At 34.2% G+C, this 26,821-nt stretch overlaps 1 protein-coding gene, 1 long non-coding RNA gene and 1 other non-coding gene across 3 annotated transcripts; all 3 read right to left on the bottom strand.

Annotated features, from left to right (window-relative positions):
- Window positions 1-1,069: 1,069 nt before the first annotated feature.
- LOC149488308 (uncharacterized) lies at window positions 1,070-4,503 on the bottom strand. Its single transcript, XR_016315642.1, has 2 exons — window positions 3,939-4,503; window positions 1,070-1,537 (listed from the first exon to the last, which is right to left on the bottom strand). It is a non-coding gene; the product is annotated as an uncharacterized LOC149488308 (long non-coding RNA).
- Window positions 4,504-5,931: 1,428 nt separating this feature from the next.
- On the bottom strand, window positions 5,932-6,002 carry TRNAG-GCC (transfer RNA glycine (anticodon GCC)). Its single transcript has one exon. It is a non-coding gene; the product is annotated as a tRNA-Gly (tRNA).
- A 3,954-nt stretch (window positions 6,003-9,956) lies between these two features.
- LOC149488306 (uncharacterized) lies at window positions 9,957-12,482 on the bottom strand. Its single transcript, XM_089695280.1, has one exon. It carries the CDS (start codon window positions 12,480-12,482, stop codon window positions 9,957-9,959), a length of 2,526 nt encoding a protein of 841 aa, XP_089551406.1.
- Between the last annotated feature and the right edge of the window lie 14,339 nt (window positions 12,483-26,821).

Genomic DNA, 26,821 nt, shown 5'->3' with positions numbered 1-26,821 from the left:
AATTTCCACATCTATTTATCAAATGTAAGCTTCTTCCCTGTAGAAATCCTTTGCAGCCAGTTATTTTTTTTTTCTTAAATTAACACGTATTAAGTACCTACAGTAAGAACTGTCTTTGACCTTTATACAAATTATTGCCCATTATTCAAATAAATATACTACAACTTATTACTGACGAGAGCGTATTATGCATATTTCTATACTACATACTCAATAAGTATAAAACTAAAAGCCTTGGTAGTATGGCAAGGACGATACAATATACATTTCAAACAACACAGTTAAAACCTATCAATTCAAACTGGAGAACGACACCTAATTATTGCTTCCATTAATATCTATACCACACATTTACGAAAGGCTTGTGACTACTTTTATGGAAAACATATGGAACAAACAGTCTAGAAATATGGAAACATACAACAAACGTATATTCTGGAAAACGCCTTAGGGAAGAGGGTAGTATGAAAAAATGAAGACGTCACAGTTTTGTCATTAGCAGTGGCATTAGTCAGAGGATTCCTCTGCTAAAATATTTCCAGTAGCTACAGTTCTACTGACGACGTGATAATTGGAAGTTGCGACGACGAAGCATCGCATCAGTCGTTGAAGTTATACTTGGTGTAGTTATCTTCGTGATTGTGGAAGCCCTTGTGTTTGATGTAGCGGCCCTCGACGGTGGTCTGCACGCAGCTGTTACACCCTAGCCGCTTCCTGTCCCTGCAGGTCCAGTTTATCGTGTTCTGGTAACGGTTGTTTATCCAGTACTTGTTCTCTTTGAAAATGAGCACCATGCTACCGGTCCGGTGCGAGGGGAGATAGTAAATCTCTGAATCTGAAACAAAACCTTGTTGTAATGCGAATTCTACTTTTTATCATTTAATACTCATAACACAAAGTCACAAAAAATATTTTATCATCAGATTCTTTGTGACTTTTTTAGCTTTTTTTGTTCAAAATGTTACCAGGAGTAGGATAGGAATGCAGGAATAATAAAACCAAACCATTTAAATAAAATAGAAATCTATTTGTAAATTGCTATAACTCGTATACAAATAAAACGTCCACATATACGAGAATAATATATTCTAAAAAAATGAAATTCACAATATTAACCGATCTAAACTAGCAGGTCCCTATCAGAAACATCTGTAAGACTTGTCATTGTATAACCATCAATAAGTACATTTATTACATCACATGATTACTATAAAATAAAATTATTATAATATATAACAATATCTGTGTTACAACGATTTGTGTATTCGACTGAAGTCTTTTTCGCGTATGAACCTTCCATCGTGGCACTGTCGGAGGCGTGGGGGGTAGTGTATGTGTCGTCCTCTGAATATGGATATATAGTCTCTGCCGTCATAGCCTTTATAGGTTATGACGTCAGCTCTGCAGCCGTGGACGTCCCTGGATGAGCAGTACCACTGTTTCTTGCCGTGCGCTTGGTGATTTTTCATGTAGAATGTGAAACCGTTGAGGATGAGAAGCCCAGCCCCCGTCCGACCAGCTATGAACTGTGCAGGCACTGTGAGCAAAACCGAATATTATTACCTTTTGTACCGAATACCTTTACCTTTAAAAGAAGTATGTAACACTAAAGTTAAGACATACTTTAGTCTTTAATGTTGCATACTTACAAAAATTAAATTATGCTTTTTGTCTGCATTCAAAAACAAAAAACATCCTTTTTAATGATAGACGGCAAGGAATAGGGAAGGGAAAATAAATGATACACAATCCCGTAATTCTTTATTTGTTTTTTTTTTCAGGAGTTGGGGTTTAAATAAAACACAAGTACAAGAAACATCATTCTTTTACAATATCTCTGTAGATTCTAGGGATTTGATTATGAATGTTAATTGAAGGTTTAGAAATAAAAAACAAAATTTATTTTTCATATCCCTCCAGTTGTTTTTTCCCTGTAAAATTTCTTAAAATATTTTTGTTTAACATTTTTTTATTTTTTACGAATACGCGAAAAAAGTAATGGCACTATGGTTTCTTTGAAACAATTATATATAAAAACAAGAAATTCCAAAAGCGGTGAATGATATCTTCAAAATAATTAATTGGTCTATATGTATGAAAGCTTTTTAAATAACCATCTTATCGTTCAACTTTTATTTTGACACCATATAAAGATTCATACCATTTGATATTTGTGAAATGTTCTTAAATGTCCATTACTTGGAAAATAATTTCATATTTCGTAGAACTCAGTAATTATACAAATATCTTAAACTAAAACTAACTTAATTCCTGTCAATTTAAGTTTTCTTATCAATATATCTTTGCCTCGCACAACACACACATACACTTTGAAAGCTCATCAGGAATCGAACCTGCTACCAATCAAATTAATCTCGTACATAACATTTAAATTTTAAAGTAGGATTTGAACCCACTATACTAAGACACATTTTTTTTATTTACCAGGAATTGAACCTAGTATACATTCAATAAAACATGTTTCTTATCAGTTATAGTTCGGGAATCGAACCCTATACTAATAACAATAGATATTCTTCTGCTTAACGTCTTTATTCTCTCTTCGCTAGAAATAGATGAAATTTCACCAGGCTTCGAACCTGGTCAAACTATGAAGACTAACATATAAATCCTAGAAAAACTTTAAAAACTTATACCTTGGTATTACAGGAATCGAACCTGTTGCATTAATTTTTTCTTAAACATTATCAATGAGCTGGGATTTGAACCCAACAAGATTGTCAAAACTGACAATCTGTAAAAATAATCCTTCGGTGTGACAATGGCCAATATTTCTTTGTTAGCTGTTACTGGGAATTGAACCCAAAACTTTTCTGTGATGGTTATATATGAACTGCGATTACGTCAAAACTTTAACTGGGGCTTGAACCCAGCACAAAAGTAATTATATATAAAACTTAATACATTTTTTGTAGGAATCGAACCCACTACCTACTTTTATTATTTCTAAAGAAGCCACTGTAACAAAGTATTACATCAAAACTTTAACTGGGGCTTGAACCCAGCAAAAAGTAATATAAAACTTAGTAAAACATACTATGTGTAGGAATCGAACCTACTACCTACTTTTATTTATAAAGCAGTAACTTCCAGGATTCGAACCTGGCAAACAAAAACTTCACTTAATTATAAAACCATATTTAAATCATAAGATGGGAATTGAACCCAAAATAATTTTCATTTGACACTTTTAAATATTATTCTACATTGTATACCTTCAATTTTACCCAAGAATCGAACTTGGTATAAAACTATATCCTTTATTCATTCATTCAACAAAATCAATTTTCATTACTATTTTCTTCAGATCACTGCAGTTGTTCCATATTAACAATATTATATGACCATAAACGATAATATTAAACATTTACCGGGGATCGGACCTAGTAAATGTCCTGTCATAATACTGAATACCATTTATAGAACACTTCTTTTTTACTTACACTATCGCATAAGCAGTTTATCAAACATAACCCGGAATATTATACTTAAACATATTCTAAATAATGATACTTTGCCGACAACATTACAAATATCAACGTTTTAATCGAATAGTTTAAGATAAGGTGTAATTGTCAAATTTCTTACCTTTTGAAATGATTCACAAAGTGATATAAGTCTCGAGTCAATATAAAATTGTTTTTATTTCAACTTACAATACTTTTATCAAGTTGACCAAAACTACTAAATAAAACCATGACAGAAAAATTGTATAAACATGGTATGGCTTGCAATCACTATGTTTAAATGAGAAACAACGTATAGACCAATTATATTGAAGGTATCACCTACCTTTATATACTTGAAAATGAATCAAAACAAAAACTTTTTAAGTAAAATAAATACTTCAAATGACTTTTAAAGTGTGAGATACTTTTGGAATTCCTTTAGCATAAAACTTACTTGCTATTACTCACCAAACTGCCGACTGGTACGGGGTATAAAACCCCAAAATTTGGTAAAAGCGGGAACAAAAACTAACCTCAACACATAATAACACTATCACTTTTTTCACTTACACATTGATAACACGATAGATTATAATGCACTATAACAATAAACCAAACAATTAACACTATATATTATCAACATTAACCCATTTTATAGAGAAAAACAAACACAAAACAGCGATTAACAATTTGACATTCCTACGTTTTAACAATATACAACGATTAAAGAACACTTAATGCACATTCACTTTGCTTAACCGGTGGTGTATTTAACTACGTAGTCATAATACGCGAAAAACTCGATCTCGACGCTTTACGCGGAGAAAAATTAACAATAAACATTGTAAAACAACAGTTATTTGGCATCGAGAGAGTTATTTTGACACTTCTGAAGTATTTTTACCATAAATACTGACGTGCGTCGTTTCTATTTTATGTTTTTTGTGTCAACTACTTGCCTTTTAGAGAGTGACCATAGACAATTTTAGGTGGAGTTAGCAAAGTTTTAAAGAAATCAATTTTCTAGCACATATTATTTTCACCGAACTACATACTCTTGATATATTAATAATTCGTAACGCAGTTTGAAACATTTAACCATACATAGCCCGGACAGACAAACAACGGGAAACGAATTTGTTTTATTTGTTCTATGAAATCATTCTCACTTTTATTGCTCACATATACACATGATTTCTACTCTAAATTTTTCAATGGATAGTTTCCGTCAATAGTTTCTGTGTAAAACTTAGTGTACAATAATATTTTATAAATATCTGGATAAGCTATACATAAATAAGTAATACAGTATACTTAAATAGGTATTATATAGTAGGACAACTGCACATTATCGCGGAAGAATTCCAACCAATCACTGCGGCTGGGCCCCACGGAACACAGTGAGTTTTTAATCGGTAAGAATCCGACATAATCCACAGCTCCTTCCCCGGGGGTCGTGGATATCTAGATGCAAGATTACCCCACTTAAAAAAAGGACACCTGCACATTTTCAGTTAATAAAGCAGTGTTCGGAACCGTACAATAATTATCGTACAAATACGATAATTTTGTGCTTAAGTTTCACTTTCACCGTGGTTTCATAAAACCACACAACATTTTTTTTATTAGATTAATTACAATATAATAAGTACAATATTATTGTTACTTTAATTATAAACAGCATACCTACTGTATATTATATTATTTCAGTAGGTAAGTATTAATTTCGTGTTAATGTATGAGGAATAAGTTGTTGTTTTTCAGGTTGAACTTTATACGCTACATATTTTTACTATAATATCATGATATACATTTAAACAATTCAGATTTTGGTAAGAAATCGATCTTTATTTTCATTTTATGTCTTTCAAAATATATTATTTGTCCATATATAACTTATAATATAGTAGCGACATCTCTTGGGGAGTAGCAGTATAGGATAATTGTCATTTTTGTATCAGTGACATCTAGTGTGTGTTATAGGAACTGCCAGTAAGATTATTCATTCGCTAACATGACGAAACTAAAACAAGTTCATAGATGGCAGTGTTTTAAAATTGGACACAAAAATTGTTTCCAGGGATGTTTATTGCTTAAATTTTAGGTAAACTGTTGATAAAATATTATAACAATAATTCACGATGGAAACAAGTAAATATTATTGATTAGGTAAATAATACGAGGAATTATAATATATTATCTCTATAAGGGCCGATTTTTCAATGCTTGGATAAAAATTATCCGTCCAATAAAGTATTACACGATAATTTTAAAATGTCACGTAAACTGTCAAATACGGGCAATTTGAATACGTTTTTAAAATTATAGTTTTATGCATTATTCGACGAATAAGTTTTATCCAAGCATTGAAAAATCGGCCCTTAATAATACAAATAAATTATAATAGGTCAATGTTTATTTTGAATAAAAATAAAAATGAATTAAAAAAATAAAAGGAATTTGCATCGGCCGGGAATCGAACCCGGGCCGCCCGCGTGGCAGGCGAGCATTCTACCACTGAACCACCGATGCTTGTGGATAGTATGCGAAATTATGTAAAATATGAGTAGGTTTATTAAAAACTTCTATGTATATTCAATATACATACTATGCCGCGCGGTTTTACCCGCGGACGAATCTGCAGGCAAGATCGAATTCGAGTTTAAAGTATTTCATATGTTATTTTGATGATATATTATCTTATATAATATAAAATTCTCGTGTCACAATGTTAGTCTGCATACTCCTCCGAAACGGGTGGACCGATTCTCATGAAATTTTCTGTGCATATCGGGTAAGTCTGAGAATCGGCCAACATCTATTTTTCATATGTACCACGGGCGAAGCCGGGGCGGACCGCTAGTTCTGATATAACTTTTATTAAAGTACAATTTCACTTAAATCCAGCCTTCATTCGAAAAAAGGATGGAATTTTTTTTCGTAACAAACATACCTTTCGCATTTATAATAATATTAGCAGTATCAAAATATCGCCCGATCACCTGTTTACAAAATATATATAAGATCATCACATCAGCTTTAAGTGAAACAATACATAGACATATACAAGAACATAACATTTTATCAGAGGAACAAAAAGGATGCCGAAAAAACAGTCAGGGATGCAAAGAACAACTTACTACTGACGCTGTAGTATCAAAGCTAGCACTCAAACAAAAACGTAGCATTTACACTATGTATATAGATTATAAAAAGGCTTTTGATTCAATTCCACACTCTTGGCTACTATACATATTAAAACACTACAAAATTAATCCGATAATTATTCATTTTCTAAAAAACATTATGCTTAACTGGTATACAAAATTAAAAATATGCAATTTTGATAAAACTACTGAAACCGATTTCATCCCCATAAGAAGAGGTATTTTCCAAGGAGATGCCTTAAGCCCCTTATGGTTTTGCCTTGCCCTTAACCCGTTATCCCACATGCTTAATAAAAATAACATAGGATTTAAAATAACACACAATACAGAAAACATAACTCTTTCACATCTCATGTATATGGATGATATAAAACTTTTTGCAGGCACGCTAAACGAAATTCATGCGCTTGCCGATATTACGCAGATATTTTCAAAAGATGTAGGCATGGAATTCGGAATCGATAAATGCAAAATCCAATCAATCAATAGAGGGGTGATAGAACATAATGTGTACCAATTAGCGAATCATGATACCATAGAAACGGTGGACCCCGCTGAAGGGTACAAATATTTGGGCTACTACCAGTCACAAGAAATTCACCACAAGGACACTAAAAAACTACTTCAAGATAATTTCAGACAACGACTACATAAAATATTACACACTCACCTCAATGCTAAAAATACTATTAAAGCCATCAACACTTTTGCTATCCCCGTTTTAACATACTCGTTTGGGATCATACGCTGGACAAAATCGGAACTTGCTACGCTACAAAGAATAATAAATACTACAATGACAAAACACAGAAAACATCACCCTAGAGCCTGTATCCAAAGATTAACCCTACCTAAAATTGAGGGCGGTAGAGGAATCATAGATATAACAAACCTCCACAATAAACAGATCACACTACTTAGGGCCTTTTTTCATAATCGCTCACACCAATCACGTTTACACCAAGTTATATGTCAGGTAGATACATTCACTCCACTTACACTCTCCGACTTCAACAAACAAATAAACATAATCACCAAACAACAAAAGATAGACTTATGGACCCAAAAATCTCTCCATGGCCGACACCGCCTGGACTTGACCAATCCAATAGTGGACAAGATAGCGTCAAACGCTTGGTTAAAGAGGGGTGAACTGTTTCCCGAAACAGAAGGCTTTATGTTAGCAATTCAGGATCAGATTATAGACACTAAAAATTACAGGAAGTACATTATTCGCGATAGCAGCTCCAGAAGTGACCACTGTCGACACTGCCACAAGCAACCGGAAACGATTCAACATATAACTGGCGCATGTTCATCAATCACTCAAACTGATTATAAACACAGGCACGACCAGGTAGCAGCCATCATTCACCAAACACTCGCCTACAAATACCAACTAATAACGGAAAAAGTACCCTACTACAAATATACACCACAAATAATTTTAGACACCGCAGATTTCAAAATTTACTGGGATAGAACAATACTTACTGACAAAACCATTCACCACAATCGACCAGATATCACACTTCACGACAAGAAAAATAAAACCGTATATTTAATAGATGTAGCAATCCCCAACACGCACAATCTTAACACCACTCATACTAGCAAACTGACAAAATATACAGACCTTACTATAGAACTTAAATCTCAATGGCAGGTAAATACAGTCAAGACAATTCCAATTATAATTTCTAGCACAGGCGTCATACCGAAAACACTCCACGCTAGTCTTAAAATCTTAAATTTACACCCACTCACTTTTATACTTCTACAAAAAGCTGTGATATTAAACACCTGTAGGATTGTTAGGAAGTTCTTGTCAATTGACTAATTATAAGGTAACCATAGTTGTTTGGCCAAAAGCCCGCAACCTTGGTTTAATTCCCCAGTAATGGGCGAGGTATTTATGACCTAAAAAACAAATTAGCAGTATTATTATTATCTTTTAGTCGAACTTGTTTTCTTTTCATTTTTCTTCGTAAAATAGACATGTTGTCCAATTTTTGATTATTTTAGTGGGGATTTAAATTACAAAAAGTTAGTAGGCACTTCCTTAACAAAAACAAAATTTCATAAAACTAATGGCGAAAAGAAAGAATATTTATTAAAAACTAAGATAATAGAATCCAGATTTCTAAGTGATTACTATTGAGACTGTAGGTACTTCCTTCTGATTAAAGTGATGTTTTGTTTAAGCTTTAAAAGGTTCATTTTAAATAGATGAATGCGTCTCCTTGATATTTCTGAATTCTGTTGCAAAGAAACAATATTATAAGTCACTTTTCTAAAGTTAAACTCGTCTTACGTTGCATTTACATCAAATGAACGAATGCTCATTATAAACCAATATGTCAAATTATTTTGTGTAAACTGGCCCCAAGTGGCTTTCTATTAGCGTAAAGTTCAATAGAATAGATTATGAATGTATGAGATTGACGTAATCAATCGTCGTCGTCGTCGTAATCAAACGTCAATCTCATACATTCATAATCTATTCTATTGAACTTTACGCTAATAGAAAGGTTACCTATCTTAATCTCGAATTTTAATATTCCGAATATCATAATCCAGAAAACGTTTGGACATTTTTTCATAACCCCGAATTTTAAAATTTCGAAGTTTTGTTTGCCATATAATCGCAACTCCGAATTTCATTAGCCCATTTCTTTATTTGTACGACGTTTTACAATCCAGACGAATGAGTTCCAGACATACGAAATCTAAATGCACTAAATCCAGATGACCGTAATCCATATGCACGAAAGCCAGATTTTTAAAACACAAATTTTTGAAATACAGTTAATTGATATACAGGCAAACAATGTCCAGATTTTTGAAATTCAAATAAACGATATCCAGCAAAACGTAATCTTTCCAGGGGGACGCAGCACGAACCTAACCTAACCTTCTGAATAGATTTTAACACTTTAACCTTTCTGTAATGGGCAAGTAAAACAATAGCGAGTCGGTTCTGGCACTCGCCGGCCGCTGCCGCGGCACGCTCGCTTCGCTCGCTCGGCTCGTGCATGGGGGGTCACAGTTCAAACCTAACCTAACCTACTGAGTCGAATTTGACACTTTAACCTTTCTGTAATGGCCAAGTAAAACAATAGCGAGTCGGTTCTGGCACTCGCCGGCCGCTGCCGCGGCACGCGGATTTATTGGAGACGTCGACCTATCGCTCCTTTTAAATCGCGCACTTGCCCATCGTCTGAGCCTGTTTTGTTCGCATGATACTTCACTACACTCTCCCCGCTCGGGTAAGGGAGACGCACGAACACTAGTAACACTTTTTTGGTGCACACACACACTAGAATCGACACACTCTTGGGGTATTGTCCGAGACTGAATAGTTTGTTGCGCTGCTGGGACGCTCTGCTGTTGCGCTGCTGGGACGCTCTGCTGTTGGGCTGCTGGGACGCTCTGCTGTGGAGTCGCTCGACTCCTTCGCCACCACACGAAGAAAAAGATGCTTGCTAATATTGCTAGTGTTAGTGTTCCATATGACACTGCGTATTGGTGTAGGTCGTGTTTTGAAATACCTAAGGTATCCGTATTCTCGACAGCGTTTTTCATTATTTTTTAATTCGCAAAAACGTTCATGGTTGCTAAAGCTTATTATAGGACCGTGCAATTGGCAAAAATAAATATCATTCTGGTTTTGGCATGATTGTAGTTCCGCTAATGTTAATGTAATGTAGGCATCTCTCTTTATGTTTATAGAAATATATTCCGCTATTGGTTTTATACTTATCATGTTGCTGTTAACTTGCTTGGGTATGGGTATCAATCTATATAGTTGGAAATTGTCCCGGCTAATTAATGGTATGAGTATTTCAAATATAAAGAAGTTTTCGGTAATTCTAGCTTTTACCTTTATTAATTTATAGATTTTATACAGGTCGGTATGAATGTTCTCTATGGGTAATGTGACGTCCTTGGGAATCTGACTTGATATAATTTGCAGCTCGTCGCGTAATTGCTTTGGTGACAATAAGTGTACATTTATCTGGCCGTGGTAAATTTCAGTGGTGGTGTCCAATAGAGTATCTTGTATTCTCCGTAAATTCTGAATCAAATTGTTGCACGCTATTGCTGATAAGGTCACTTCTTGAATGGTCTCAATTTCTGATTGGATTACATTTGTTTTATTGTTTAGGATATTTAAATGTCTGTTAAAGATTTTGTACTGCGTTTCGATGGTTTTTTCAGTTCGCTTTAATATGTTGAATTCGGCTTCTATGACTGATGTTTGGTTCTTCCAAAGTTGGGTTATATGGTTGGCGTTATTTTTAATGAGCTCGATTTCCTGTTCATATTTCTCAGCAAAGCTTTGATCAAGTACTCCGAATAATGAATTAGCCACTGAGCCGACCGCATTGAAAAGACCGCGCCGGGTTCTTGACCGCGCGTCGAAATGCTGATTCAGTAACAGCTGGTTGTAGTATTGCAGTTCATTGTAATCGTGACGTATTTGTAACAAGATAGTCTGGCAGTGATTCGATTCATTCATATTAGCGCAGGTTTTTTCTAAGTAATCCGATAAAAGATCTGCCGCTGTGTTCCCTTGCCAATATGGAGACATGTCAAAATATGCGATTAGCTTCCATTTGTCCCTAGCTAGTTGCATTTCGCCCATCGAGTCAAAGTATATGGATAGATTGCTTTCAAGCTGTTTTAACTTATATTCCGCTGTAGAGTACGATAAAATGCTCATAAAAAATATTAATGATAATACGACGCTTACAAGTTTTGAAGGAATATTTTGTCTGATTCGACTTTTCTTTCTTTCGCTTTTCAATTCGCTGCTGTTGTTTTGAATGATTCGACTTTCCTTTCTTTCGCTTTTCAATTCGCTGCTGTTGTTTGGAATGGATATATTATTATTTTGCTGATAATTGCTTTTTTCTTCGAGTGGTAATAATGATAACTTTACTACTGGCCGCTTTAAGATTCCATTTTTTGTTTTTAATGTAACGACTCTTACTAACCCGTCGCTCCCTGGATGGGTTTCTACTACTCGGCCCACTGGCCACTTCCCGGCTGGCATAATATCATCGTGAATAGTCACTAAATCCCCTATTTTGAGGTTCCTTTGAGGTTCTAACCATTTGCTTCGAACCGTCAACTGGCTGAGATATTCATTTTTCCAACGTTTCCAAATATCATTAAAAGTTTTATTTACTAAGTACCATCTAGTCCTGGCATCATGTGCTGTTTCTATTAAAGTATTCTCCGCTCGCTGATTTAAAAAATGTGAAGGTGTTAAGAAATCTAGATCTTCTACGTCTTCCGTAATTGAACATAAAGGCTTTGAGTTAAGGCATCCTTCTATCTGGGCAAGGATTGTGCTGTATTCTTCAAAGGTTAATGCTTGCTCTCCCACTACTCTTTTTATATGCTGTTTTAGGTTTCTTATCGATCTTTCCCAAATTCCTCCTGCGCTAGGCCACGATGGACAGTTCCAGTGCCATTCTATCTCCATTTCGGTGATTTCTTTGTAAAAACTATCGCTAAAATTGCTTATTAATTCATTATATTCTTGTTGTATAATTTTATTTGCTCCGACAAAGTTCGTGCCATTATCTGAATATATATGCTTTGGGGTTCCGCGTCGTGCTGCCATGCGTCGCAGAGCCGCTATGAAAGTTGTGCTGCTGAGGTCGGAAACTATCTCTATATGTACCGCTTTCGTAACCATGCATATGAATAACGCTATGTAACCTTTCGTGGTTTTAACTCCTCGACCTTTATTAATCTTGACGTTGACGAATCCTGTAAAATCGACTCCTGTATGATAAAATGGAGGAGCTGGATTAACACGATAACTAGGCATATCTCCCATTAGTTGATGTAATTTTGTAGGCTCTCGCTTTTTACATGTGATACAGGTACGAAGTTGCTTCTTTGTTGCTCGATATCCCTTAACTATCCAGTATTTTTGCCTTAAAATTGAAATAGTAATTTTTGCTCCACCGTGAAAAGAAAGTTCGTGTGCTTCGTTTATCAGTAGTTCCGTTAAACGTCCGCTATATGGAATAATTATTGGATATTTCATATCTTCGCTGATGTTTGCATTCTTTAAACGACCTCCAACTCTTAAAATACCGTTTTCATCTAAAAATGGATTTAAGCTTAATAATGCACTATTCGATCGTAATTTATTTTCCTTTTTTAATTGCTCTATATCAGCTGAGAATTCAGTCGATTGAACATATTTAATAATTGCCGTTTTAGCTTTTCTCACGTCTTGTAATGTGAGATACGTCGGCCTTTGTTTTAATGACGGTGTAATCGCTCGTAATATCCATGCTAATACTCGTACTATTTTTATTAATGAACTATATTTGTTTAATAAATTATCTATTATGCTTGATGTGTATGTTTTTTGAATGATATTTACTTGTTTTCTTATTTCTAAATTTGTCATATAATTAGTGTGCTGCTGCTTATTTTTAAAATCTGAACTCAATAACCATTCTGGACCTTGCCACCATAATAAGTTTTCGTTTAATTGTAATGCTGTTTGACCTCGACTCGCTGCGTCAGCTGGATTTTCTTTCGTTTTTACATAGCGCCATGATTGAGGTTGCATTGTTTCGTGGATTTTCTTTACTCGATTTGCTACAAAGGGCTTCCAACGGTCGGGGTTGCCGTTAATCCAACCAAGAGCTACCATTGAATCGCTCCATCCATAAATTTCAACTTTCGTGCTGCTGATGCTATTTTTTATTTTATTCATTAATTTTGCTAATAACTCCATGGCACATAATTCTAATCTAGGTAAAGATACTTCTTTTTTATTTGGTACTAATCTGGATTTTGCTGCTATTATTATAGTTGAGATTGCGCTATTTTTTTTTTGCGACTCTGGCATATATGACGCATGCATAGGCTTTTATTGAGGCATCGCAGAACCCATGTAATTCAATTATGCTATTCTCATCACATTTATACCATCTGGGAATTTTAATACATTTTAACGTATTTAGCTCCTTTTTTATTTTTATCCATTCGCTTTTTATATCTTGGGAGACTGGATCACGCCATTCAAGATCTGCTTGTAACCATACTTTTTGGAATAAAATCTTAATTTTTGTTGTAAGTGGCGTCAACCATCCTAATGGGTCAAATAGCTTAGACATTTCCGATAATAATTTTCTTTTCGTTAACTTTGCTGAGTTTTCATATAATACGCTATCATAGTCGAATACAAATACGTCACTAATAGGGTCCCATCGTAGGCCTAAGGTTTTCGGCGTGTTTTCCGTTTTAAACATAAATGTTGATTGCTCGTCTCGTTCTTTGCTGATTATGTTTTCAATGAGGCTCTTATCATTTGCAATCCATTTTCTCAATAAGAACCCTGCTCCGCTAAGTACATGATTTACCTCCGCTATTTTTTGCTGACCTTCGCTAATTGTGTGTGCTCCCGAAATGTAGTCATCCATATAAAACTCTTCTTTAATGCTTTTTGCTGCTTTTGGGAAATTATTTTGCTCATCTTGTGCTAGCTGATTCAACGTCATAATTGCTAAGAAAGGTGCTGCTTTCGTTCCGTAAGTGATAGTTGTTAATTGATACGCTTTTATAGGCTGTTCTGGGCTTGATCTCCACCATATTTGTTGAAGTTTTTGGTCTTCTTCTTTTACTAATATTTGTCGATACATTTTTTCAATATCAGATGTATAGGCGTAACGGTATAGTCTCCAATTGATAATGATACTTTGTAAATCCTTTTGCATGTTGGGTCCCTTGTGCATAACGTCGTTTAAGCTGTAGCCTGTCGTGGTTTTTGCTGATCCGTTAAATACGACTCGTAGTTTAGTGGTGCTGGATGCTGCTCGCTGTACCCCATGATGTGGTAAAAAACATTGTACGCTTGAATTTAATGCTGCTAGTTTCATGTGTCCCAGTTGTATATATTCGCTCATAAATTGCTTGTATTGCTCCGATAATTCATGCTGCTTATTAAGTTTATTTTCTAAATTCTTAAATTGTGCTAACGCTAGTTTTTCAGACGATCCCAATTTTTCTAACGCTTGATCCTCCATAGGTATGCTTACTTCATAACGTCCGTTTTTTAATCGCTTTGTAGTTGCTAAGTAATAATCTAAACACTGCTTATCTTTCGCTGACATATCATTTTGCTCTTGTATATCCTCTATTTTCCAAAAATCTTGAATTGCTTGTATATGATTCAAAATAACGTTGCAGTGGAAGGTATTTATGCTGCCTCCACATAATAACCATCCCAATTGCGTTTGCTGTGCTAGTGGTTGTGAGATTTCGCGGCCTCGAATGATCCCATTTAACATAATGTACGAATAAATATCTGCTCCAAATAAAATATCTATTGCTCGGCTTTTGTTAAATTCTGGATCCGCTAAGTTTAAGTGCGCTATACATTTCGACCAGCCGGGTTTTTCAAACGATCTATTAGGTAGATTTTTTATAAGATTAGTCATAATGAATGTATCGACGTTGAAGGTAAAATTGTTATATATAGATTGGCAATTAATCTTGAGTTTTCCACGACAGTTGTTTTCTTGGCCCCCTACACCAAGGACGATCCCTTTGCTTTGTTGACGTTTTAAGCCCAGTTGCTGTGCTGCTCGTTCGGTTATGATGCTAATTTGAGACCCTTGGTCGATCAGTGCTCGCATTATGTGCTGTTTGCCATCTTTAGCTGTTACCTTTACCAATGCGGTGGCTAAAAGTACTTCAGAGTCATCTTGCTGAGACATATTCGATTGATTTTTGGGGCTGTAATAGACCTGTCTTTGGGTGTTGCTACTCATCAATTTTTTATTTCTAAAATTTTCGCTAGCTTGCTGCTTAAAACATTCGTGTAATAACGTGTGATGTGCGCCAGCACACACATGACACCGCTTATTCGAAGTACATTGACTTCCATTGTGATCAAAAATGCAATTAATGCAAAACCGTAGTTGCTTAACCGTTTGTAGTTTATTCATAAATGATAATTTAATAAATTGTGGACAATTAGTGAGCGCGTGTTCGAAATTGCATAAGGGGCATTTTTTCGCTGATGTGTGCATTGACGTCAGTGACCTCTTTACTTGATTATTAATATTAATTCTATTTGAATTAATATGTATGGGTTGTCTGTTCGTTGCTAATAATTGATTTGATGTTCTATGATATCTTTGTTCTGCTGCTGAATTTTGGTTTCTTCGTGATGATTCAAGCGATGTAAATTTGTTTTCAAGAAAATCCAAAAATTCTTGTAGTATAGGGAGCTCTCGAGAATTTTTTAATGATTCTACGTATTCAGAATAAGTTTCGCTGTCTAATTTTTGCGATAATAAATGTACCAATAGCGGATCCCAAGTAGTTATATCTACGCCCAGGTTTTTTATAGCGTGCAAGCTTTCTAATGTGACGTCATGTAATTTCTTGATTGCTAGATATGATTGCTGCTGTATATTAGGTAAATTGAGAAATATGTTAACGTGCGATGTAAAAATTAGCTTCTTGTTATCAAATCGATGATTTAGGATGTTCCAACAAACTAAATAATTATCGGAGCTGATAGGCAAATGCTGTATAAGGCGCTCGGCTTCCCCGCTTACTTTAGCTTTCAAAAATTGCATTTTTTGCGCGTTCGAGATTGATGTATTTTTATGTATAGCTTCATTAAAAAGGTCTTTGAATGATACCCACTGATGATAATTGCCAGAAAATGTCGGTATATCCATCTGCGGAGTTGATTTATCTCTATGACTTGTTGCACACATTTTCGAATTTATAGCTCTCTTTGTATTGATATATATTTTTTCATGCTTAGTAAAATTAATTTCGTACGCTTCATCTTCCTCTCCAAGTTCACCAACTATCTCCCAATGTATATTTTCCACCGCTGTCCATCGATTGTGGAGAATACGAAGGGAGTCTTCATATTCCCACTTCTCCTCCAAATTATTCACATCAATATTGCTTACTGCTCTGATAAATGCTTTAAAATTGACTTCCTGCTTTCGAGATAAATCATCTAATTTGCTGTTGGTCCCCCGTGATTGAAATGTTGTAGACCTAGGCGTCGTTTGAGATTCTAAACCGGATCCTCCCGCTTTCGGCTCTAGATGGGCTTGCTTTTGTAATAAAAAATTATCATATGCTTCACTGATCGCTTCCTTTGCTCGAATATAAATGTCGTGAATGTTAATAAATTCTTCCCGCATAAAATATTGATGCTGTGTCGATTCATATTTTAAAAGCTTTTCATGATTTTTCTGGCATTCATCCCATAAAGATTCTAATATATCTAAACGCTGTCTGCAATATTCGATACTCTTACGCTCTGCACTATCTTTTTTAAAATTCGCTAATAACTTCTTTATTTTGTCCTTGATCTCAAGTTGGACCGTATATAAAGCTTCCATTGTAATATAAAATAATCAAACGGTAGAAATAAAAAATAAAATGGAAAATTCTTACTTGGCTGTCTCGGATACGGTCGACGTGGCTACGTCCCCGGATACCTTAGGTTGCTTGCTGTTGCTGGCTGAAGTGGCGGTTGACGCGTGGCGGCACGTGCTGATGACGTAGGCGGCTGGCTTACGTCTTGCTGGTTGCTGGTTGCTGATTCCTTGTTGCTAATTTCTGATGGCTATTTGCTGCTTGCTGATTGCTAGATGCTAATTTTTGGTCACTGATCGTCTGATGCTAATTGATAGTTGCTGATTGCTAGATGCTGACTGCTGAATGCTCGATGCCAATTGCTGGTCGCTTAATGTTGGATGCTAGATACTTGATGCTAAATGCTAGTTGCTGGTCGCTTATAGTTGATTGTTATATGCTAGATGCTGGATGCTAGATGCCAAGTGCTAGATGCTAATTGCTGGTTGCTAGATGCTAGTTGCTAGATGCTGGATGCTAGATGCTAATTGCTGGCTGCTAGATGCTAGTTGCTAGATGCTGGATGCTAGATGCTAATTGCTGGCTGCTAGATGCTAGTTGCTAGATGCTGGATGCTAGATGCTAATTGCTGGCTGCTAGATGCTAGTTGCTAGATGCTGGATGCTAGATGCTTTTTGCAGTTCACGGATTGCTGATTGCTACTTGCTATATGCTGGTCGCTGAATGATAATTTCTGATTGCTACTTGCTATATGCTGGTCGCTGATAGATAATTGCTGATTCTGCTAATTCTGCTGTTCTGTTAATTTCTATTCCGCTCGAATGCTGCTGCTAGATATTCTGATAGGGGGTTTTGCTGCTGGCTGGCTGTACTTTGCTCGGGGCGATGCGCGTGGCGACACGTGGAGCTGACGCAAGCTCTTTTGTGGCTTGAAAATTCTGGATTTTGTATCTCGTTAAAATGCTAATTTTGGCTGCTGTTGAATGATATGCTGCTTGCTTGTAGTTATAAGATAATACGCTGAATAAATATCACGGGGACAGGAGGGACACGTGGATTTCCGGTTCCACGTCACACTTTACACTCGCGACGCGGCACACTTTTTTACGGTAATCCGGCTCGAAAATGTACGGTTTACGTATTACATCGAATGTGGACTGTATTTAGGTCGCTAATATGCTGATGATAATGCTATGATATTATGGGACAACTGGGAACACTTTAATTATCGCTAATATATAATTTACGCGGATTCGAGCGGATAGATTAGCACTCGGGCGCTGCTATGGAAGAACTGCGCTTTCCGGCCGGCTCGGCCGTCGCACGATAATAATGCTGAGGCAGCTTGACCTCATTTACGTATTGCTCAATAATTGTCATTAATGTAATGTAACTATGGATAATAAGTAATTTAAAATAAAATGTTTGTTCGCTGCTCGAACAGGTATAATCACGATTGTATGGAAATCAAATAAAAAGATTATGAAAATCTGGCAATAGTTTATCTGTTATACGATTATATGGGAACCAAATAAAAAGATTATGAAAATTTGGAAATAGTTTATTTGGAAAATGGTAGTTACGATGGGAAACAAAAAAAAGTATTTTGAGAATCTGGTTTATTGAGATCTGTATTATGAGAATACGGGAAACAAAAAAATACTTTTTAAAAATCTGGTTTTGGTGCATCTGGAAATTGATTCATCTGGGAAATTAAAAAAGGAATTTTGAAAATTTGTCATTCATTACATCTGTCTTTTAAAAGTTCTAACAACCGTTTTCGGGGTTTTAAGATTCGGGTAATAGAAATTCGAGTTTTTAATAGGTTACCTAATAGAAAGCCACTTGTCTAGGGGGGCTGCTCTGCGTTCGAAAAGATTCTATGCAATTTTCTAATACTGAACAAAATTGAAACGAGTTTTCGTTTACACTAAATATGTTGTAAATATTATTTCCATAACAATTTATCAAACCAGATTGTTATTTTCAGGACACCGACGATAATAATGATTTATCACAATATGTATTGATATTATAATATTATCAAGACTAGCAATATTTTATTTTAGTACAAAATACACTATACTTATTAAAATTGTATCAATTAATAGCTATAAGTGAACTTTCTTGGTATACATATATATGCCTTATTTATTAAATTATTTATGAAGTACGATCTGTGTTTTATTTCTCTAGTGTACATTAAAATAACTAAATGTGAAGTTAAAATATTATATTATTTCATTTTATTTACCTTGTTAAAGGTACTGATGTAACAGAAACTTTGAATTCAAACTAATGATGTGCTGTGTATAGCAAGTATTCTCCGAAGTAGGTATTCAGTTCGAAGAATCTTGTTATCCATTTCAATAGACGATGTATCTATCATGTAGGTGGAATAGATGCTAATACCAAAAGGTTACTTGTATGATGTATCCTATTATAAATGTTGAAGTCTATTACTGTAGAAACTTAGACATACACCTAATTCATATAATTTAGTGAATACTTATTAGATATTAAAAAAATCCTCTTTGAAACAGATTTATATGTATTTTCTAGTGTTTGATTTTACGCGAGTATTATACATTTAGAAATTAAAGACTTTTTAACGGATTTTAAACGCGATTTATTCATTATATTATTTTCCCGACGTTTCGAACACTTTACAGCGAGCGTGGTCACGGAGAGACACGGTCTCCCCGTGACCACGTAATATAATGAATAATAAATCGCGTTTAAAATCCGTTAAAAAGTCTTTAATTTCTAGATTTATATTATGTATTTTTTATACCTATAATATTATAATGGTGATGACATGAAAAATAACTATTTAAGCCTTTTCACCTTCAAAAAGTAGCTTATACAGGGTGTCCCACTATTGGTATACTAAGCGCGAAGGGACTTGTAGTTTTGCATACACTGATCACGTAAAAAATACTTAAAAAACAAAATTACATCAAAAATTTTTTGCTAAATTTTTCCTGAAAATCTATGTTTTCTTCTCTAGCTTCGCGCAGCCGGCATATACCGCTCCTCTAATGTGAGCATTTTGTCTATGAAAACATAATCTTAAACGACAGCTCACGTGCTGGTGGCAAAGTTGGGTGGGTTGCTTGTTATGGGTGTACACATAGAGTTTTAAGAATTCATCTTTTTGAAAAAAAAATGCGTCTGGAATTTTTTAATTATTTTTTACGTACTCAGCGTATTCAAAACTATAACCTCCTTTGAGCTTAGTATACCAACAGTGGGACACCCTGTATATGAAAATTAAAATCTTATATCTTTTATTATATAATTTCAATTTTTTTTTGTAGGTACTTTATAAAAGTGCCTGTTTTCTTTTTCTATACTGCGAAATTATTATTTATAGTTTTATTATTACAAGATTACGACTACATTATTTACCTCACATATTTCTACACGTTTATTTTAAAATCCTACTCAAATATGAAATATTTGTTCTAGATAGAACGTAGAATATTTTATTGTGTTAAGAAAGCAAACGACACGGAATGTTATTCCATGCACGTTGCTTTCGATGCAGTTTCTGAACAAATAGAGAAATACTTGAAGGTGTTTATTTAAAAATACAAATATGGATCTCTTTACGTTTTATTTGTTTCTATGATAGTTTCTTCTTTACTTTGTGAACTTTGTAACAAAATTACAATAACAAAGGAAAATGCTCAGACTATCTATACTAATATTATAAAGAGGAAAGGTTTGTAATTATGTATGTATGCAGTATGTATGGTTTTCATGCATAAACTACTCGACCGATTTCAAAAATTCTTTCACCATTAGAAAGCTGCATCTTCACTGAGCAACATAGGCTATAAAACATGTAGGTACTAGGTACCACGGGCGAAGCCAGGGCGGACCGCTAGTATTTTATAATTATGCAGACATCCGTTAGGTACACATGCACGAAATATAATATCAATTTTGTATATTTTTAATAGGGTAAACCTACCTAAGTCCTAATAATATATTAATTATTTGAAAACTATTTTGCTACCCTACAAAAATTATCTATAGACAACATTAAACTATAAAACAAAAACTGCAGCCTTGTCCCTAAAAAATGATCTCCTTCAGGCAACCTAGGGAGAATAGTAAATGAATACAAATGTGAGAAGGTAATCAAAGGATATAGGACCTACCTTCATATTATATTAGGTATCTATACTCCATATATTTACCGCAATACAGAAAAAAACTTAATCTTGAAAAGTATTCGATACTACGATTTACAATAAAATATATAAAACGTGGCAATCCTGCAAACGTGTCAAGGGGTTAACCTTTTCATTGTGTGTTAAAATATAAATATATTGAAGCCAAAGTGTATAAAAATATGCCTGTGAAAAGATAGCGAAGGTCTACACAAGGGACCTGGCTTGCTGACCTGCTTTTTACGTAAATAGGTAATAAGTTTGCCACAATAATAATTCAACTAGGTCCCACTAGAGGCCTTAGTTTATAAAATTATTAAAAATTGAACTTGACGAATTAGCTAAGAACAAACTATTGCAGTTTTAGAGATAAAATCATAGTAACTACGAATTATTTAGCAGGCTCATTTTTTTTAAACTATAATAAATAGATACCTAGAGGTAGAGGTATAATATTGTCTACATAGGTATAAATCTGAAGCAACTACTGGGTCCGATTTGAAACATTAGCAAAATTTTATTTTACTAGAGCCACTACACACATTCAGTTCAAGGTTATCTGAATAAAAAAAACAACATTATACTTACCTACAACTTTTCCTTGCCTTTTTACGCTGCATTTACATCAAACGAACATAGAGCTAGAGCATTCTTTCGTAATATTTAGTGACATTAAACATATTATGGAAATAAAATTTCTAACAGTTACAGATACTGTTGTTTGTAATAAAATGTACCTAGGTACTTAGACATAATTTATAATATAATTCTGTGATAATATATGATACTAGCGGTCCGCCCCGGCTTCGCCCGTGGTACATATGAAAAATAGATGTTGGCCGATTCTCAGACTTACCCGATAAGCACAGAAAATTTCATGAGAATCGGTCCACCCGTTTCGGAGGAGTATGCAGACTAACATTGTGACACGAGAATTTTATATATAAGAAGATATTATAATACCCGGATAATGAATGTACTTACCCTAATAATTCTTTCTCTGAGTATAGACATTTTATTACACAAATATGTAATTTTCTTATGTTTGATTTTACGCGTGTATTATAAATTTATAAATAAAAGATTTTAACGGATTTTAAACACGATTTATTCATTATATTATTATTATCCCGACGCGACGCGGACGTCACGAGAAGACCACGCTCTAAATCGCGTTTATTATCCGTAAAATCTTTAATTTCTTAATAAATATGAAAAATAACCTCAAAAATACTAAAGTAATATTGTCAAATAAATATTAAATATAATATGCATCTAAATCCAAATTGAAGATTGGAACTCCATTTATCGGAATGCAATTTCAATTTTCGATGTTTCATTTGAATGCCGAGTTTGAATGGCATACATTAGAATGTTCTCGAATGAAATGTCAGATTTCATTTCTAGGAGTTTCCTTCATTCCGATACCTGAATAATGTGAATTTGTTATAAGTAGCTTTTAACGGACGTTTCTTTTTCTATTTTAGTTTTATTCGTATCTAGTTATGACATGAATTATAAGATTTTTATTACATTTGATGATATACCTATGTGCATTTAGATTGCAGGTACCACAGACTAATAATAATATACTACGTCAGGTACCTATGTATGCGTCGCTCGTCATTTTGATGACAATTTTTTAAATCTTGTTAATTACCTTTATATTGACACTTAAAAACATAATTTAAACTTAACGTAATAAGTACCTACCTAGTAAGTAAAATATAGCTATACTTTTGTAAAGCAATGATTTTAATGTTAAACATAATCCCACACGTAATAAATTATTCCAATGGTAAATCGAATGCAGATAACGTAAACAAAAATTGTGTTTGTGAATTCGTAATTAGTGCGAATTAAAGGCTGATGAAAATAATGCTTACCTATCTCTATAATATAAAAATGAATCCCAAAATGTGTTGGTAAGCGCATAACTCGAGAACGGGTGGACCGATTTCGTTAATTCTTTTTAAAGTGAAACTTTTATTACATCGTCTCAAACTTTTTGGTCTGTGTAGCGCATGTCGCGTGACGGTCGGCTGCCGAGTAGCTATACCTACTCGGCAACCGACCGTCACACGACATGCGCTACACAAAGCAGTGTTCGGAACCGTTCGAACAGTTTCACTTTTACCGTGGTTTCATAAAACCACACAACATTTTTTATTATATTCCTTGAAGTACGAGGATGGTTTTTACGTAGAGAAAACCTAAATATGTACCACGGGCGAAGCCGGGGCGGACTGCTAGTTTTGTATAAAAAAACATTGTTTATCTTAAAAGTATAATAAAATACCTAATGATTTCTTTTTGTCACTACATAGTATAAAATAAAGTCGCTTTCTCTGTCCCTATGTCCCTTTGTATGCTTAAATCTTTAAAGCTACGTAACCTAACTATTTTGATGCAGTTTTTTTTTATATATAGGTAGAGTGATTCAAGAGGCAGGTTTTAGTATATAATCTGTGCTAGCAATTAAGTACTAGCGTTTTTAAGCACCTATTATATGATACAATTTTCTATTGTAAGAAAAATGGTATCTAAACAACAAAGCAGTTTTAATTATGTTAGCAAGATGTCTTCTAAACATTTTTTCACAACGATTTTCTCGCCACTCACCTTCTGAATTCTGTGGAATATTTAACATGATATTTACCAAAAAATATTATGTACCTAACATCGCATTTTATTTAAGAATTATATATTTTTTATGAAACCCACCTCGTACCTTTTAATCCTAGAGGATTATACTTTTGTACCTAATATATCATCTGAATGTGAAAGCGCCTATGAAATATATTTTCGTTACATTTTGTACTTTTTTGGATGTTTTTTTGAATGATTTATCACAAAGCCTTTGATGCCATCAGTATCAAAAGCTTTGTGATAAATCTTACTAAGTAAGTTTTTAACTTTCGTGGACAATTGGAAAATTCGATAGGTACTTACCTAATATTATGTGTTTTTCCTGCGTGTTTTAATAAAATTGTGCAAATTTTTCATGAATTACCTACCTTATTAGGTATATCTTATAATTTATAAGTAGGTACTAATCTAAAGTTTTCATTTGAGTTTATTTAATGTTTCAGAAATAATATACAGATTTATTGCATAAACATTATGAGATATTCTCACCAAAAATATGACTCTCTGACGTCTTCATCGTAAAATTAAAGCATAAAAGTTATTACCACACATGGTTGATGTTAGAAAGTTATGTTGATGAACTTAGCAGATCATTTTTAGCAGATCAAAAAAAAATGTGAGTTCTTATCGCGTGCAGTTGAGTTCTACAGTTCCTGATACTTTTTAGAAATAGTTCTGGCGTTTTTACCTTAACAAACGACATTTGAAAAAACCCGACCTGGACCCGGCTTAACGTGATGCTACGACGTGATGCTACGACGTGATGCTACGGCGTGATGCTATGCTGTGATGCTACGGCGTGATGCTACGGCGTAATGCTACGACATGTGTTACGGCGTGATGCTACGGCGTGATGCTACGGTGTGATGCTACGGTGTGATGCTACGGCATGATGCTACGGCGTGATGCTACGGCATGATGCTACGGCGTGATGCTACGGCGTAATGCTACGGCGCGATGCTACGGCATGATGCTACGGCATGATGCTATGGAATGATGTTACGGCATGAAGCTACGGCATGATGCTACGGCATCATACTACGGTGTGATGCTACGGCGTGATGCTACGGCATGATGCTACGGCATGATGCTACGGCATGGTGCTACGGCGTGATGAAATATGACATAAATAAATTTTCTAGTGTTTCATTTTACGCGAGTATTTCTAAAAAACTCACGTAAGAACTCACATTTTTTTTTGATCTGCTAAAATTAATGATCTGCTAAGTTCACTAACATACATGGTTGATTGCACTGCCCATAAGTGCGAGGGAGACAGACATATTTCAGAGAGTTCCATACATTTGCTTTTTATTTTCGGCAAATTTTAACAAGAACATCTGAATCGTAAAACGAAGTGTTTTGACTTTTGATAGCAAGAATAATAGGATAGAGCTTAGTCGTAAAGGTGCTTTGTTTGGCAGCACTCCAAAGGAATATGAGGTTTATCTTATATTATCTACGAGATAGATAGGTTTAATATAATATATAGATATATACAGGGTGTAATCGTTAAGTGTGCACAGGTGATTATTCCGTAACTATTGCAGGTATCAAAAAACTTTAAACTGATATCGAAAGTACTTAACCTAATGAGTGAAATGACAATTATAACTTTTTCATAATATAACGAGAAATATCTAAAAATTTTACTATAAACACTCCCATAAAATCTGCAATAGTTACGTAATAATCGCCTGTGCACACTTAACGATTACACCCGGTATATAGATTTCCATGTAATCATGATCCTGACTTTTTGTTTCTTTATATATACGAAATTTGTATTTTTGTAAAAAGACATAAGTATCTTTTTAGCACGGCCCAAGACATATACAGCCACGACCACCGTCATCCAAATCGACTTGTCTATAATAAAACACCCAGGACCACTTTATATACCAAAAATTGTCATGCTATGTGTATTCGGATATTTAATAAACTTCCGGAATCTATAAAAATATTAAATATCGATCCTTTTAAGACAAAACTGTATCAGTGGCTAAATAATAAAATTTTTTATAATGTATCGGATTATTTAAATTTGTGACATTGAATTTTTTATCTTGACTAATTAATATAATATATAATGTGTACCTTTTATGTAAGACAATGAAATAATGTACTTTTTATATAAAATAATGTTGCGGAGCTGATAATATAATTTGCACGCCATTCATGGCTAATGTGTTGATTCGACCTATAATGTAATTTGTTATCTTTGTACACACATTATGCAAATAAAGAGATTTATTATTTATTTATTCAAGACAATAAGACTAAACATTTTTCTTTATCAGATAATAGAAAAAACTTTACATTACTTTTCAGGTTTCTTGCAGTTTAATTTTTTTCTACTGACATAATATGAACATTGTTTCTTTGAGTCCAAAATAAATGCGTAAAAAATCAGAGCAAATATTTTTATATAATAATACTTATTCGCTTAAAAATCAAATGTATAGCTACCGACAGCATAGCTAAAATCACTAAAAAGCGTCATATTATTCATCCGACTTCACAGTACCCGTAAAATTTAAATATAAAATGCTAAATTACACCATTGAGAGTAATAAGAACCCTTCCCGGACGTTTCTGTGAATCCCGAAACGAAATTATCACTGTAACCTTGATTTTATGCAAATTGACGCGCTCTCTGTTTTATCTGTGGTCTGCAATATTATACTCTGTGGTATGCTATAATAATAAATGAAAATGAAAAATGAAAAATGAAAAATTATTTATTTCAGCAAAAACACAGTATGTAACAAAACAAAGTTTAACAACATCATATTTTGCTGTCACTTATTATACAATATAATTATTAACTGTAGCTCCCACACTAAGAGAACTTGTGTCGTGGGAGCTGGTACGATTATAAAGAATGGATTTGCTCGTGGTACCGTAATTGTTGATTAAAAAAGATTTAAAATAACTAATTTAAATATAAGATATGAATTGA

This window comes from Colias philodice, chromosome 5 (genome assembly GCF_061535455.1).
Source record: "Colias philodice isolate Cphi_HAF_F1 chromosome 5, ilColPhil1 Martin Lab GWU primary, whole genome shotgun sequence".
Taxonomy (NCBI): Eukaryota; Metazoa; Arthropoda; class Insecta; order Lepidoptera; family Pieridae; genus Colias; species Colias philodice.
Note: the sequence above shows the minus strand (reverse complement) of the source record. Positions and strands in the feature narration are given on the sequence as shown.

Excerpts from the sequence above, each read along its gene's own strand:
- LOC149488306 (XM_089695280.1), bottom strand. The coding sequence starts at position 12,482 with ATGCCTAGTTATCGTGTTAATCCAGCTCCTCCATTTTATCATACAGGA.